General features: G+C 45.3%; 1 protein-coding gene across 5 annotated transcripts; it reads left to right on the top strand.

Moving 5' to 3' along the window:
* The first annotated feature begins 9,096 nt into the window (after positions 1-9,096).
* On the top strand, positions 9,097-13,609 carry ARMCX2 (armadillo repeat containing X-linked 2). Of its 5 annotated transcripts, XM_082610057.1 has the most exons (5): positions 9,097-9,178; positions 9,443-9,514; positions 10,404-10,467; positions 10,787-10,859; positions 11,218-13,609. In XM_082610057.1, the coding sequence occupies exon 5, from the start codon at positions 11,347-11,349 to the stop codon at positions 13,204-13,206; it is 1,860 nt and encodes a 619-aa protein (XP_082466183.1). In that variant the 5' UTR covers positions 9,097-9,178; positions 9,443-9,514; positions 10,404-10,467; positions 10,787-10,859; positions 11,218-11,346; the 3' UTR covers positions 13,207-13,609. The 5 variants fall into 5 exon arrangements, with proteins under 5 accessions (XP_082466183.1, XP_082466180.1, XP_082466181.1 ...); XM_082610054.1 differs by lacking the exon at positions 9,443-9,514; XM_082610055.1 differs by lacking the exon at positions 9,443-9,514 and having other exon boundaries at positions 10,787-10,863.
* Positions 13,610-15,243: the final 1,634 nt, after the last annotated feature.

The raw sequence follows: 15,243 nt of genomic DNA, 5'->3' as shown, positions 1-15,243 counted from the left end.
AAAACTTGATACTTGCAATAGCAAATTTATATTTGCTGCAGGAATTTCAATAATAAAGGTTTTATTAAAGCTCTACGTGTATAGCTATAAAACATAGACTTCCAATGACAAATTCAGGTTTTGATTACATGGAGCATTTGTTCAGGAGTAATGGCTTTTCTTTTCCTTATCACCAAAAGCTCTATCATTAGCACAAACCTTCTTACACATTCTTATCAATTTTTATCACTTTTATCACCCACTGTTAGGATAAACAAAATTTAAAGGCATCTCAACCAAGTTGGTATGTTCTTTAAAAAAAAATACAAGTGATAGTGGCTCCTGACTTTGATGGCATTAATACCAACCACTCTTGGGCTTCCCTGGTGGCACAGTGGTTGAGAGTCTGCCTGCCGTTGCAGAGGACACAGGTTCGTGCCCCGGTCCGGGAGGATCCCACATGCCGCGGAGTGGCTGGGCCCGTGAGCCATGGCCACTGAGCCTGCGTGTCCGGAGCCTGTGCTCTGCAGCGGGAGAGGCCACAGCAGTGAGAGGCCCGTGTACCGCAAAAAAATAAATAAAAATAAAAATAAAAAAATAATAATACCAACCACTCTTTACATAATGTAAGTTAGGTTTCCTAATTAATCAAAGACCTTATATCCTATTTGAATTACGAAAACATGGTTGTGAGAGAAATGCGCACACTGAATAAAAATAGGCCATTAGCTGGGACTTGGGAATCCTTGTCATGTAGGCATTGTAAACAGACTCTTACATAATATCCTACAGTGTGCTGTAATATTTAATTATCTCACAACATTAAAAGCTATGACTTTTAATTATAAGTGAAACTGGTTAGGGATAGGAGAGGGAAGTAAATTGAATTATAGTGCAATTTCTCAGTATTTAATTATTTTAATGAGATATATGTTTTTAAAATGAGAAAGAACTTATCCAATGACCCATCAGTATCTATAGGGTCTTGCTTAATTTACTTACCTCCTCTTGACCTCATCTGTCAAGTTGAGCAAGATAACTTATGGTTTAAAGAGACAGGAATTTTTCCCTAGTCACGCACACACACACACACACAAAATTCCTCTGTTCTGGGAAAGGGTTAGTGAAAATGAAGAAATCAGGGACTCCTAAACAAGGAGATAACTGTGCCCTGCCCCAAGAGTGCCTCAGTGATGTGGCAAGTCTCAGATAGGACAGCCATGATGAGATGCTCAGCAACTCCAGCTTTGACAAAGATTTCTGGTCCTCTAGTATAGAGCAGAAGCACCAGAGCCTTGAAACCTCAAATGGATTTGCAATCTGGAACAATGTGTGTCTCAGCAGACTATGTGAATAGGCCTGCCTTTCTGATACTCTGGTCCCAAATTTTGACAACACTTGAGGAGTAAGGGAACCACAAAAATAAATGAGGCTGCTTTTTTTTCATATTAGCAAGATGAGGGCTCAAAGTTTAAATTCCTCCAAGGTACCTTCTATTCCCAGGAACCCAGGGCCATCACATGGATGTTAAATTAATGGGCAACCCATTTGTCAGGCTAACAAGGTCCCTTTGCCTTGACATCCTCCCACCTCTGCTTGGGTCATCTGGTCTAGGTGAATAGCACCTGCCCTTCCTCTAGTAACTTCTCTGCTGGTTTCAAGAATTTGGAAAAGAGTTGTATGGCAGTCAGTTTAACACCTGCCAAAGCCTGTCCTAAATGGGCCAGAGCCATACATCCTATATCTAAACATCCCTCAACCTTTGTACTAGCCTACAATCTTATAGGCAGAACACATTTTTGCAAGGTGCTAAACTACATGCTACACGGCGCCCCTCCAAAATCTGTACATTGAAGGAGGAGATTTGATTCTTACTCAGGTTGTAGAGAGAAAATTAGCCTCTGAGGGAGAGTGTTTCTGAGACAACCACTAGAAGATTAGAAAAGTACGAGCACTCTCCTCTTTTTGTTTTGTTTACGGAGAAGCTGGGCATTTCCTGATAGACCGCACCCATGAAATAACTCCACAGCTAGTAATGCTGAAGTTAAGGCTTCCTGATGGGAAGATCACATGGATAGGAAGCACATTTTCATCGCACGAATGCAGATTGGTTGAATTGGGCGATTGAGATTGACATGTATACACTGATGTGTATAAAATTAATGACTAATAAGAACCTGCTGTATAAAAAAAATAAAATAAAATTCAAAAATTTTTTAAATTAACGGAAAAAAAGAATATTATACAATAACAATGATAGGGTTATAAAAAAAAAAGAATGCAGATTGGCTAGTTATAGTAGAAGTAGTAGACACTATTGATGCCCTGTCCAGATTCCACTTACTGGGCTAGTACATCCATCCCCCTAAGCTGCTATGAACATTGGTTGCTAAAGATTCACAGTCACACCCTTGTCAGAGGATACCTCGGAGCTAAAACCCCTTTTCTCTCACTCCAACTCACCCATACACCAAGGCTTTCAGTCAGTGGATACAAAAGCCTGGCTCCTTTGTCTCACAATGGATCAGTTCTGTGGCGCCCTTCACATCCCAGATCTGCCCTGGGCTCAAGCTGAAGTTACACTTCAGCTGAACTATAGCTATGCCTAGTTTCTTCCCCTGTCCTATCTTGCTCCCCTCATCTCCATACACGTTTCATCTGAGAACACTCCCTCAATAAACTACTTTCAGAAGAATCCCCATGGCAGGCTCTGCTTCTAGGGAACCCCACTTAAGACACAAGGTTATTAATTTATGTTTCATCTCTATGGCTGTCTGTGTTCTCTGCTTTCTCTTTCTCAGTCCAGCCAGTTCTGTACTTCCTTGCCTCAGAGAAAGTTTGTGGCAGGACTTCCCAGATTTTATTTCCTCCATACCCCAAATCCATTGTGAAAAATGAAGTTCAGGGAGTGAAGGATTTCCCTAACACTAAAAAGAAATCCCTTCCCTCACTCAATGGAAAAAGGGAGAGGCCTCTGAGTCCCTTGAATAGATGAGACCACTGGCCCGCTCCCTGACAGCCCAAAGAAAAGCAGAGGAACTCAAAGCTGCTGGCCATATGATGCCCCTGGAAGTCTGGATCCTACCCAGGGCTCCCAGGCTCACCAAATTCCTATTCCCTCTATGCCAAGCATGGCACAGAAGCTGCCTAACTGATCATTTTGGAATCTGGGATGATGGATATAACAGCTATAACTAGTGTGGAAAGACATCCTCTTGTAAGTCTATGTAGATTTTCTCTATATACGGTTATTTTTTAGAAAATTAAGATATCTAATATTTCTTTCCCATCTGAAAGGCCGGCAAAAGGAGAAGATTATGATTATGCTGTTATTATGAAACAATCTGTTAAAAGACTTTATGAAGCATTTTCATTAACTAACAAAAGGCATACCCTGCAATGTAACCTGAAAAAAATAATTCCAGGGTATGATACACAGTATAATTGCAGTAATGTTAAACACATTCACATTCTTACACAGATAGAAAGACAAGGAATAGTAATTGGTGGTTTATTTTTATTTTCTTCCTTACAGTCTTCTGTATTTTCTAAACTTTTTGTAGGCAGGATTAATGCCTTTTGCAGCAGCTGGCCTCTTCTTATTCTGCTCTCCCAACGTCAGTCGGTATATGTAGTACCAGGAGCCAGCCCCGACCACCAGGCCTGTTGCCATCAAGCCCAAATTCTGAGCGCGGCCCATGCTGCAGCTGGAGCGAGGATCTCAGGGGACTCTCAGGCTAGTGAGAGCCGCTGGGACGCAGGAGTCTGAAACTGCAGTCAAGGGGGCGGGGGTGTTCGGGGCGGAGGAAGGAAGAAGGAAATGAGGCGTTGAGCTTCTTTTTCTTTTGCATCATCAACCCACTGACAGATGGACCAGCAGACAGGGACAGACCAAAGCCAGAACCAGACAGGAACAAACAGGAGACAATGAGGACTCAGTGCTCTGGTGAAAGCGGTGAACGCACCAACACCCGAACGTGGGTTCAAAGCCGGACCTTTCCCTCTCCGTCCAGGTGGTCAGGCCTGTCTCTCACCTCACAGTCCCCCATCGCTCCACTCCCCGATAACCGCCTCCTCCCCTCCCTTCCGCCCGCTCGAGTCACCTACGCCAACCATTTCAGATGCCTTTTACAAGGCACAACACGAAAAAGAGGCCGGGTTCGGGTGTCTCCGCGGGGAAATAGAGAAGCGCCTCCAAACTCAAAAATCGTGCTGCTACCCTCCACCCTCACTCCAAGAGTCTCCAATCAATACCCACCCTCACCGTGACCAGCAGGAATCGGGACGGGTTTCCTCTTGTCCTCCTCCTTCCTTGCCCACAGCCACGCCACCTCAAAAGAAATTGGGAGCCGGTTACCTGAGCAAGAACCGCTATCTGGACAGACCAGCACACAGGCTCCTAGTCACGTGAAGTTACGTCACTGGTGAGTTCGGGGTCCCAAATTTCCCCTCATATTATTGGCAAAGCAGAGGGTGACCCGCCCCCTCCCAACCACCCCCCCCAACAGCCCTACACAGGACACTGTTGCTTTTTCTAGTCTTTGCACATTCAACAAACGTGTTGTCTTTGATTATTGGAAGGGGCAGTATTTTCTCCTGGGCTACTGGCCAATTCTACTGCTTCTCTGGGGAATGGCCCCGTCCTTTTCCGTGCTCCCTCCACCTTTTTTCTTTGGAATCCTTAATGTTCACCTCTGCAGTCCTGAAAATACCTGTAAATGGGGATGGTGGAAGGGGTGTCAGGAAAAGAAGCAGAGAGTAGGAATGGATTTGGTTTTTTTAAAATTATTTATTTATTTATGGCTGTGTTGGGTCTTCGTTTCTGTGCGTGGGCTTTCTCTAGTTGTGGCAAGTGGGGGCCACTCTTCATCGCGGTGCGCAGGCCTCTCACTATCGCGGCCTCTGTTGTTGCAGAGCCCAGGCTCCAGACGCGCAGGCTCAGTAATTGTGACTCACGGGCCCAGTTGCTCCATGGCATGTGGGATCTTCCCAGACCAGGGCTCGAACCCTTGTCCCCTGCATTGGCAGGCAGATTCTCAACCGCTGTGCCACCAGGGAAGCCCTGTTATTTTCTTGTTAGCACTATTCTGTTTCTTTTTTTTGCCCAAATTTTATTATGGCAAAATAATGATAGAACTATTTTCATTTAAGAAAAAAGATTATTTTTTAAAAGGCATGTTTCATAAACAATCATTCTCACTGCATAATGAGTTTTATACATGCCACTCAAAGCAATCTTAATTAATGTCTTCCACATCTTGTCACATGACAAGACCCTGATTTAGCTAATCATTTATTGAGAGTTAATAAATCTGCTAATGCAGCATAACCAACTGGCTTTATTTCTGGACTGCAAGAGAGTCATTGTAAGTGCAATGTTGGAAAGCCATTCCTTTATTTATTCATTTGTTCAGCATATTTACCGAGCACCTACTACATACCATGCATTGTTCTCCATGCTGTGGTTACAAGGGTGAATAAAACAGACCTAAATCTCTAAATCATGTGGCCTTTACATTGTAGTGAGAGAGACAAACAATAAACAAGTAAATAAACTATATATATACTATACTGTTAGTGATACATACTAAAAAATTTTAAAGCAAGGAGATATGAAAAGTCGAGACGGGTTAAACTTTCAGATAGGGTGGCCAGAGAAGGCATCACTAGAAAGGTGACCTTTCAGTAAAGATCTGAAGTTAGTGAAGGATCTAAGTGTCGTGATATCTGGGGGAATAATATCTTAGGCAGGAGGACAAGCAAATGCAAAGGCTCTGTGAAGGTAACAAGCCCAGTATGTTCCAGGAACATCAAGGAAGCCAGGATCGCTGAGCTAGAGAGAGAGCAGTAGAGGATGAGGCAGAAAGGTAATAAGGTTGAAGAGAGTAGGGCCTTGTCAGTTGTAGTGAGGACATTTGCATTTACTCTAAACAAGGGGAAGTGGGTGGGGAGTTTGAACTTGGGGGAGGTATTTAGAATAAACTATAAGGAGACTAGAGTGAAAGGGAGACTGGTTTATCTACATCATTCATTGCAACAGCAAACTGAAGGAGAAAATAAATCTTACAATTAAAGCATTTGATAAACTGAGTCAGCCAGTCCTAAATTAAAAAAAAAAAAACTATTAGTAAAATAGGAATAGTGGAAACTTTGCCTGTGCAGTAAGGAATTATATATTTATAATTTAATGAATTATTATTGGTTAAATTAAATTAAGTATAAAGGAAAATAGCCTTAGTCTGATGAAGACTATATCAGAGGCTCTTTTGACCTAGCAGATTCCTCACTCTTTGTGGGCTACCAAGACCACAGAACTTGCGACTTACCTCTACTCACTGATATTATTTCCTTCTACTACTTTTTGTGCAGTACTGGTAAACATAAATAAAAATAACCTTGAAAAACAGATAAAATATATCAGAAACAGAAAAAGTTACACTAAATGATGAAACTTCATAAGAGGTATTCCCATTTTCTTCAAGAACAAGATCAAGAGGTTCTAAAGCACCACCATTGCTCAACATAGTTCTGGTCAATATAACACATGCAGAAAAAAAAGGGAGGGAAAGTTATAAATATTGGAAAGGAAGATATGTAAAAAATCATCATTTGAAGATGGTTATGTATACATACCTGGAAAAACCAAAAGTATCACTTGAAAACAATTGAAATTAATCAGACCGATCACAGAAATTGGCGGATACAAAATAAATATATAATAGTAGAACACTTTCCTTAAGCAGAAAATCACCTATAAGAAACTACAATTGGAGAAAGGAATAGCATTTCAGCAACATAAACTACTAATACCTAGGAAAAACCTAACAAGTAATAGGAATTACTTAGCTGAAGAAACTTACAAAATTTGATTAACAAACATAAAAATAGATCTGAGCAAAATGGAAATATATCATATTCCTGGAGGGGGAGTCTCAATTTTAAGATGCTAATGTTCCTCAAATTAATCTGCAGATTTACCACAATTACAATACAAATTCTAAATGCTTATTATTTGTTTATTGTTGTTCAATTCAGAACTTGATTAATAACCACAAATGCACTTACTAATATGTGCATAAAAAGAAAGTTGGAAATCTTTAGCAGTGACTAGCAATGGAAAAGATATCATGGAGCTCTTTCCCTGCATGTTTTATACATTTCCTTATTGTTTTGAATATATTTAACCACTAATATATATATATTACTTTCATTACCAGAAAAAAAAACCCAAGATATTTCTAATCTGGACTACTTTGTATAACACAGACTCTCTAGGCCATTGTATTGGTTCTTAATATCTAGGGCAGGGATCCTAAACCCCTTGAGCAACTGATGAGGTCAATGACCTTTATTCCCCTTTCCCCCAAAAAATGCACTTAATCACACATACACTCAAAAACAAAACCTTGCATACAATTTCAGGTAGAACACAGAGGTAGCCACTTGAGAACGCCTACTCTAGGTTAATCAGTATGGTCAGTGGGGAGAGACCCTGGGGCCCAGGTATACATTTGGCTGAGGAAGTATCAAAGTGGGTGTGAGCTTCGGGCAGTGACCCTGCAGCAAGGCTGGGTTCTCCCTGGGTGCCCTGAGGTGAGGAGGCCAGAGGTGAGAGGTCAACAGGCTTCAGGCCAGGTGGTAGCAGCAGACAGCATCAGGAACAAGGTTAACTCGGCCACACCATGAATAAGGGCAGAGCAGGGCAGGCAGGCCTGGGTGCTTCCCCCAGCAATCTTTGTGGAAACCTGCAGCTGCTGGGGTAGGTGGGAACAGCAATCCGTTCTCTGCATCCCTAAGTTACCACTGTGGGAATTTGAGGGAGGGAGTCAGGGAAGAAGCCAAAGGCATTTACCCAAATTGGTCATCTGAGTAAAGATGGCATTTACCACCCTGGTCACCTGTCCATGTATACTTTTAGGATGAACAGAGTCAGGTGCCAGAATGCAGGGGATGAGAGGTTCTGGAATATAGGAGAGGTGGGAGGGCAAGCACCTTCCTCCCTCCCCTCTTGACAGGACTGGAAGGATTTGACCATCTCTGCATCCCTCATATCCATCATTTCCTTCGTCTAATAGTTCTTCCTTTTGCCCAGAGCTGAATCACAAAACTGGAACCTAATCCAGGGACAGGTGTTCAAAACTGTCATGGTTACAGCCATCAAATTACAAGAGGTTCACACAGCAGTCAGCAATGGTTTGGGAACATTAAGTAAATGTGTTTCTCTAACAGAACAAGACAGGATCATTTATTTACCCAACTTAAAAGCTGTCCCAGAAGGAGAAAAAGTAGGATATTATTTGTCCAAAATAAATAAGATCAGACAACTGAACATCCCTCCATGGATCAATTTACAGATCATATGGAAACATGCTTATCTTGTTGAGAAAAATTCCATTTTTAGATATTCAAATACCTTAGCATGTTTTGAAAACTATTTCCTATGTGGATAATAGAATTTTCTATGTGGTAAAAATTAACTAAAATTAATGGTGTCTTCCAATATTAGTGGGAAATCTTTTTTCTAAAACATGCCTACTCTTTTACTTTTGTTGCTGCTTCCCACACTGAACCCTTGTTTTGTTGTATTTTCTTACTATAATAATAAAGAGTGGTGATAGCTTTAAAAACAAAACAGAGATGTATTACAGAAGTAAAGACCCCACTACCATTCCTACCCCTTACCTATACTGGAGCAGGGGCCCAACTGCAAGGTAAATGGTGGGCACTAGTGGATGGGGGATTGGAGATGGAGCGAGGGGAGAGTATCCAGTTGCCCAAGAAAGGATGAGACGAGCAAGAAAAAGCAAGAAAAGCAAAAATTGTCAATAGCCCTCCAAGAAGATGCATCTCCTCCCCGGTAACCAGAGAAAGGCAAATTCTAACACAAGGAGAAGGGGCTACTTGTGGCCTCTGGGACTACAAAGACAAAAAAATGAGTGACAGGACCTGATGTGGTGGGGTGAGGTGCTAGTGGGGGTAAAGGAGGGGGCTCCTGCTCTTGGTGGGAGTGGAAATTGGGGACCCAAGCTTACTGGCGATGCAGCCCTCACGTGACCAGGAGCTGACGTTGGCAAAGGTACTTAAAGCCCTGACCGCCGTCCTCCGTCCTCCTCTGGGTACCAACACTATTGCGCTGCGCACTGCCGTGCGTTTAACCCAGGCGAGGAGGAGGAGGAGAAAATTCCCCCAGATCGGGCAGGTGGGTGTGAGAGTGGGCATGGCCTGGCACCCCCGAATAGGGGTAGCCCAGAGATGAGGGAGTCTGAGGCCGCGGGTGTCTCCGCCTCGCCCGCCCCTGGCCGGCTCTCCAGACCCCCGCGCTCAGTCGCAGCTCATTTTGGTGGGCGGAGGGAAGAGGGGGAGGGGGGAACGTAAAGACGCTGATATACTCGAGGAGAATCCGCTTACGTCCCCTCCCAGCCAGTGTTTTTTTTTTTTTTTTTGGTTTGTTTTTGACACTCAGGCCCCGCACCCCACATCCCATCCTGTTTTGAAAGGAGGAGGGAAGAGAAATAAACGTGGCAGCGCATATAAGGCCAGTGGGGAGGTTGGGGAAAGGGTGATGGAGGGGCACGCAATTAGTAAACAATTCGGCTTATTCACTCCCACTCTCACTTTGCAGATACCTCTCGCGACCACCGCCCCCGCACCCTCCCCTCTCCCCCGGCCGACCCCACGTCCTTTGGGGGTGCTGGGAAATGTGTGTGACAGCCTTTGTAGGGGAGGTGGCGGTCTGGCTCTGGGCTTTACAAGAGGGGAGGCCCTGAGAGAATCTGGTATTAAACCGCCGTGCTAAGTCCTAGGCTGCTTTCCAGACACCTCCGGCGCATACAACACTTCACCCCCGTTTCTTCAGTCCTGAAAAAGGAGTTCGGGTACCCTGGCGGGAGAAATGGCGGTTAACAGGAGATTGCGATGGGGTGTGGGAGGTGGAATCCAGAGCGGAGAAACAGTGGAAAATCATGACCCTCAAACCGAAAGGGCAGACACTAGGGACCCGTTGTGCAGGCTGATGCTAGGCCTGGGGGCTGGGGACTGAAGGACTGGTGGTCATAGGAAGGAGACGCTAGATTGTCTGGCCGTAATCCCCAGTCCCGCGTCCCGTCCAGCCTTCTGTGCACCCTCGCTCCGCCCCCTCCCGCTTCGGTGCAGGAGAAGGGGTGTGGCCGTCTGTCCGGGAGAAATGGCGGACGGGGGGGCGGGGCGAAGGGAAGGAGAGGTTGACTGCCTGGGGAGTCTGCGCAGGGGCGGGGGTTGGGGTACGAGGGGAGGGGTGAGAAGAGTTGAAGGAATTGAGAGGTGGAACTGTTTGTCATTCTGGTATGTGAATGCCGAAAGGCAATTGGGGACTTTGGTCTTCAGTCCGTTCCATCCGCCGGGCTCTCAGTCTCCAACGACTTGCTATCTATATTTCTGCCCTTCAGTCTGTCCTTAGGATGGAGCTCTAACTGAACTGAAGAAAGGAGAAACAGCCCTGAATCATTGGAGGTCAGTGTGGGGGCTGGGAACTGTCTGGGAACCCCTGGTATGGTGTGGCAGAAACCTGAGCAGAAATTGGAGCCGGGGGCTCCTCTTCCCCCATCTTCTTCCTCTTTACAAGTAACCCTTGCCCTGGGCCTGTCGTTTTTGGTGCAGCGAAAGGGGTGTGGCATTTGCCTTCTTAAATAAGGGTTTGAGGAGGAAGGGATATGGAGCGAGTGAGGAGCCCTGAGAGGGGGAAACTTGCCCACAAGGGTTCAAATCAAGAAAAGAAGAGAATCCATCTACCAAAGGCCCCTGAAACCCCCTTTCTGGGATCTTTCCACAGGTCTGTCTGCCTTTTGGGCCCTGCACAACTACAAGCCTGGTGGAAAAGAGCAAATTGCTTCTGCTCCCAGCAGGTTGGTACGTGTATGAGAATCATCTGGGGACCTTTGGGGTGGGGGTGAGGGAATCAGAGAAGAATCTGGGGTTCTTTCTGGCTCTCCACCAGTTTTCCTGAAGTCTATATGGCCTCTCGTCCCCCATTTAGGTGCTGGGAAATTAGATGTGTTTACATTGGGCAGTGAGGGCTAGGGATAAAGATGTAGAAAACATCAGACAACCAGGGTCCTGAATCAGCACACAGAGGCCTGGACACTTGTATCTGGGTACTAGTCCACCCACCAAGCATTATGTTCCCAAACTCTCCTTTAAGTAGGCCTGGTTAAGCATGAAGTGAGCCAGAGCCCTAAGCCTCATTTTTATCCTTTACCCCAGGTCCTGCTTGGCTTGCAATCTCAGCAGAACTTTCGAGCCTGAACTGAAGCACCTTACCTTGTCGTGCACGCACCCCACTTGGGCACACCAGCTCCACACCCTGGATCAGGGAATCACTCCAGCTGCATCATGAGCCGTGTTCGGGATGCTGGCTGTGTAGCTGCTGGGATAGTGATCGGGGCCAGTGCCTGGTACTGTGTCTACAAATATGCCAGGGGAAGAAACCAGATGAAGAAGAGACTGGCCAAGCCCAAGACCAGGGCTATGGCCGGGACTGGAGCCCGGGCTAGAGCTGGACTAAGGGCTGGATTCACAATTGACCTTGGGCCAGGATTTGGTCCTCCAACCCCAGTCCGCACTGGGGCAGAGGTCGGGGTCCAAGATGAAACCTCTGCTCTGGACATGGCTGGAGCTGAAGCAGTGGCCCCAGCTGCATCTAGTGCCGAGGCTCAAAGTGGGGCAGGAAGTCAGGCCCAGGAGGCAGAAGGGGCCGGGGTTGGGCCTAAAGCTGGATCAGAAGCCACAGTGGCTTCTGCAGTGGCACCACCTCCCTGGGAGGCAGAGGCTCCCGTGGCTGCAGAGACCTCCGCAATGACAGGGGCTCCTAAATTAGCAGAAGCCCCTGGCACGGCAGAGGCTCCTGGGGCACCAGCTCCTACTGAGGCAGCACCACCTACCGAGGTGGTGGAGGCTTCCATACCAGCAATGCCTACTGTGGTAGCAGCACTTTCTGGGGCAACAGCATCTTCTGGGGCAGCAGCACCTTCTGGGGCTGCAGTGCCTTCTGGGGCAGCAACCCCTACTGGGGCTGCAGAGGCTCCTGGGACTTCAGGGTCCTCTAGAACAGCAGCAGCCGCCAAGAAAACAACCCCTGGGGCTCATACTGGGGCTATACCTAAGGCCGGTTCAGCTACTGGAGCTGTACCCAAAGGTGGAGCTAAGGGTGGAACCAAGTCCCGGACTGGAGGCAAGGGCAAAGGCAAGAAAAATAAGGTTGAAGTAGACGAACTGGGGCTGGGCTTCCGCCCTGGAGATGGGGCTGCGGCAGCTGCCGCAGCCTCCGCTAATGGAGGACAGGCTTTCCTGGCAGAGGTTCCTGATTCTGAAGAAGGGGAGTCTGGGTGGACCGACACAGAATCGGAGTCAGACTCTGAGCCTGAGACCCAGCAGAGAGGGAGAGGGAGGAGACCCGTTCCCATGCAGAAGCGCCCCTTTCCTTATGAAATTGATGAGATTCTGGGTGTCCGAGATCTCAGGAAAGTCCTTGCTTTGCTTCAGAAATCGGATGATCCTTTCATCCAACAGGTAGCTTTGCTCACTCTGAGCAACAATGCCAATTATTCATGCAACCAGGACACAATTCGCAAATTGGGAGGCCTCCCGATTATTGCAAACATGATCAACAAAACTGATCCCCACATTAAGGAAAAAGCCTTAATGGCCATGAACAACCTGAGTGAGAATTATGAAAATCAGGGCCGGCTTCAGGTATACATGAATAAAGTGATGGATGACATCATGGCCTCTAACCTGAACTCAGCAGTACAGGTAGTTGGACTAAAATTTTTAACAAACATGACTATTACTAATGACTACCAGCACCTGCTTGTCAATTCCATTGCAAACTTTTTCCGTTTGTTATCTCAGGGAGGTGGAAAAATCAAGGTTGAGATTTTGAAAATACTTTCGAATTTTGCTGAAAATCCAGATATGTTAAAAAAACTGCTCAGTACCCAAGTGCCATCATCATTTAGTTCCCTCTACAATTCTTATGTGGAATCAGAAATTCTTATTAATGCCCTAACTCTATTTGAGATCATCTATGACAATCTCAGAGCAGAAGTATTCAACTACAGAGAGTTCAATAAAGGCTCCCTTTTTTACTTATGCACTACATCTGGAGTGTGTGTTAAGAAAATTCGAGCCTTAGCAGATCACCATGACCTCTTGGTGAAAGTGAAAGTTATAAAACTAGTGGACAAATTCTGATTGGCTATGTGTCTCAGAGACTTGAAGAAACGTCTGGTTTTGCAGTCTGGAAGCCACGAAAATTGAAAGTTACTGCTTTTCCACTTGCTTATATAGTAAAGGGATCCTTTCAGCTGCCAGTTTTGAATAGTGTATCATCCAGAGTGATGTTATCTGTGACAGTCTCCAGCTTTAAGCTGAACAATTTTATGAATACCAAATAAATAGTCCTCTTGTACTGAAAACACATTTGTGACTTTAATCGTGCTGCTTGAATGGAAATATTTTTACTGGTTCCTCTATGTGAATTGACAGTGAACCTGTCCATCATGAATAGCCTACACTTTTATCATCTGTTTTGACTTGAATTTATTCACCAAAGACTTCATTTGTGTATCATTAATAAAGTTGTATGTTTCAACTGACAAAAAAAAATTGTTCTCTTGCTTGAATTTAAAATCTAGCTGGAGGGCTTCCCTGGTGGCGCAGTCGTTGAGAGTCCGCCTGCCGATGCAGGGGACACGGGTTCGTGTCCCAGTCCGGGAAGATCCCACATGCCGTGGAGCGGCTGGGCCCGTGAGCCATGGCCGCTGGGCCTGCGCGTCCGGAGCCTGTGCTCCTCAACGGGAGAGGCCACAGCAGTGGGAGGCCCGCGTACCGCAAAATAAATAAATAAATAAATAAAATAAAATAAAATCTAGCTGGAGAGATAAGGTACATAAATAGACAAAGATTACAGTACCTGAGCATATGCTCATTGTCAAATATATGCTATCTGTTTAAGTGAAGCAGAAGTGGCTAGAATGCTTCAAGGAGGAAGGGCACACTTAAGGTGGGCCCTGAAGGACAGCATGAGAAAACACAGAAGGGCATTCCAGGAGAGGAAATGGCTTGAAGAAAGGCGCGGAGGTAGGAAATCTGTTCCAGTGACAGGAAGGTAACCAGTTTGCCTAAAATGGAAAGTATGGGAATAGAAGTGATGGGAGATAAGGGTGGAAATGTAGGGCAAAAAAAGTTTGGGGAAGACACTGAACCCCAAGCTGAAGATTGAAATATGATCCTGTCATTTTCTGGGAATTACTGGGCATTTTTGGCAAAAGGAAAAATAATCTGGTGGCAATGTGCAAAATGGATTGGAGCTGGGGTGGGGTTAGGTGTAGAGACATTTGTTAGGAAATTATAAACCAAGCGTGAGATGATGAAGAGTGAAATAGGGCGATGGCTATAGGAAATGTTAGGGAATGATGATAAGAGATGCTTACCAAAAAAGTACCAAAATCTGCTATCTTGGCTATAGGTCAACAGAGAGGAAGGATTGTATGATCTTGTGCAGGTTCTGACAGAGAAAGCCCTCTTTCTTGGACAGTTCTGGCAACCAAGCAATGCCAAAGTGAGTTACCATTTTTTTTCTTTCCATTTTTTTCTTTTTTTTGAGTCACCATTTATAATGATGAGAAAGAGCAGTGTTACAAATAGAATGACTCTTGGTGCAAAGTGATTTTCCCCCCCTCAGGTTAGAGGTCTAGGTCCTCCTTTGTTTAGAAGAGGGGCAGTGGTGAGGCCTTTATGGGAACCCCACCCCCACCTCTGAGTTCACTTAAGAACAGGAAAATCTTCCTTCCTCTGCTCCCTGGCCCAGTGAGGCAATGAAAGAAGAAAATGGGAGAAGTTGCAGAGGTTTTCCAAACCCAGCCTGCTCTCCTGACACCTCTCATGAAATCTTCATTTTGGTGCAAGTGTATGGTAGGCTGTGGCAGAAATAGAGACAGGGACTCCTGGGAGGGGGGCACATAGAAAATTGACAGTTTGGCCTAATATACTGGCACAACTTATCTGGAAGACAATTTGGCAATCTATATAAGAAGCTTTAAAGGTGCACCTGCCTTTCAGCCAAGCATTGCACTTGTAGGATATTTTTCCCTACGGAAATAATCAAATAATTGTATACAGAGGAATATCAAGGGTATTCAACTGAGCAGTGTTTCTAAGAGAGAAAAAGAAGCAACTTAAATGTCTAACACTATGGAATTGGCTAAACAATAGGTGGTATGTCCACAC

This window comes from Mesoplodon mirus (assembly GCF_964341445.2).
Source record: "Mesoplodon mirus genome assembly, chromosome: X".
Classification (NCBI taxonomy): Eukaryota; Metazoa; Chordata; class Mammalia; order Artiodactyla; family Ziphiidae; genus Mesoplodon; species Mesoplodon mirus.
Note: the sequence above shows the minus strand (reverse complement) of the source record. Positions and strands in the feature narration are given on the sequence as shown.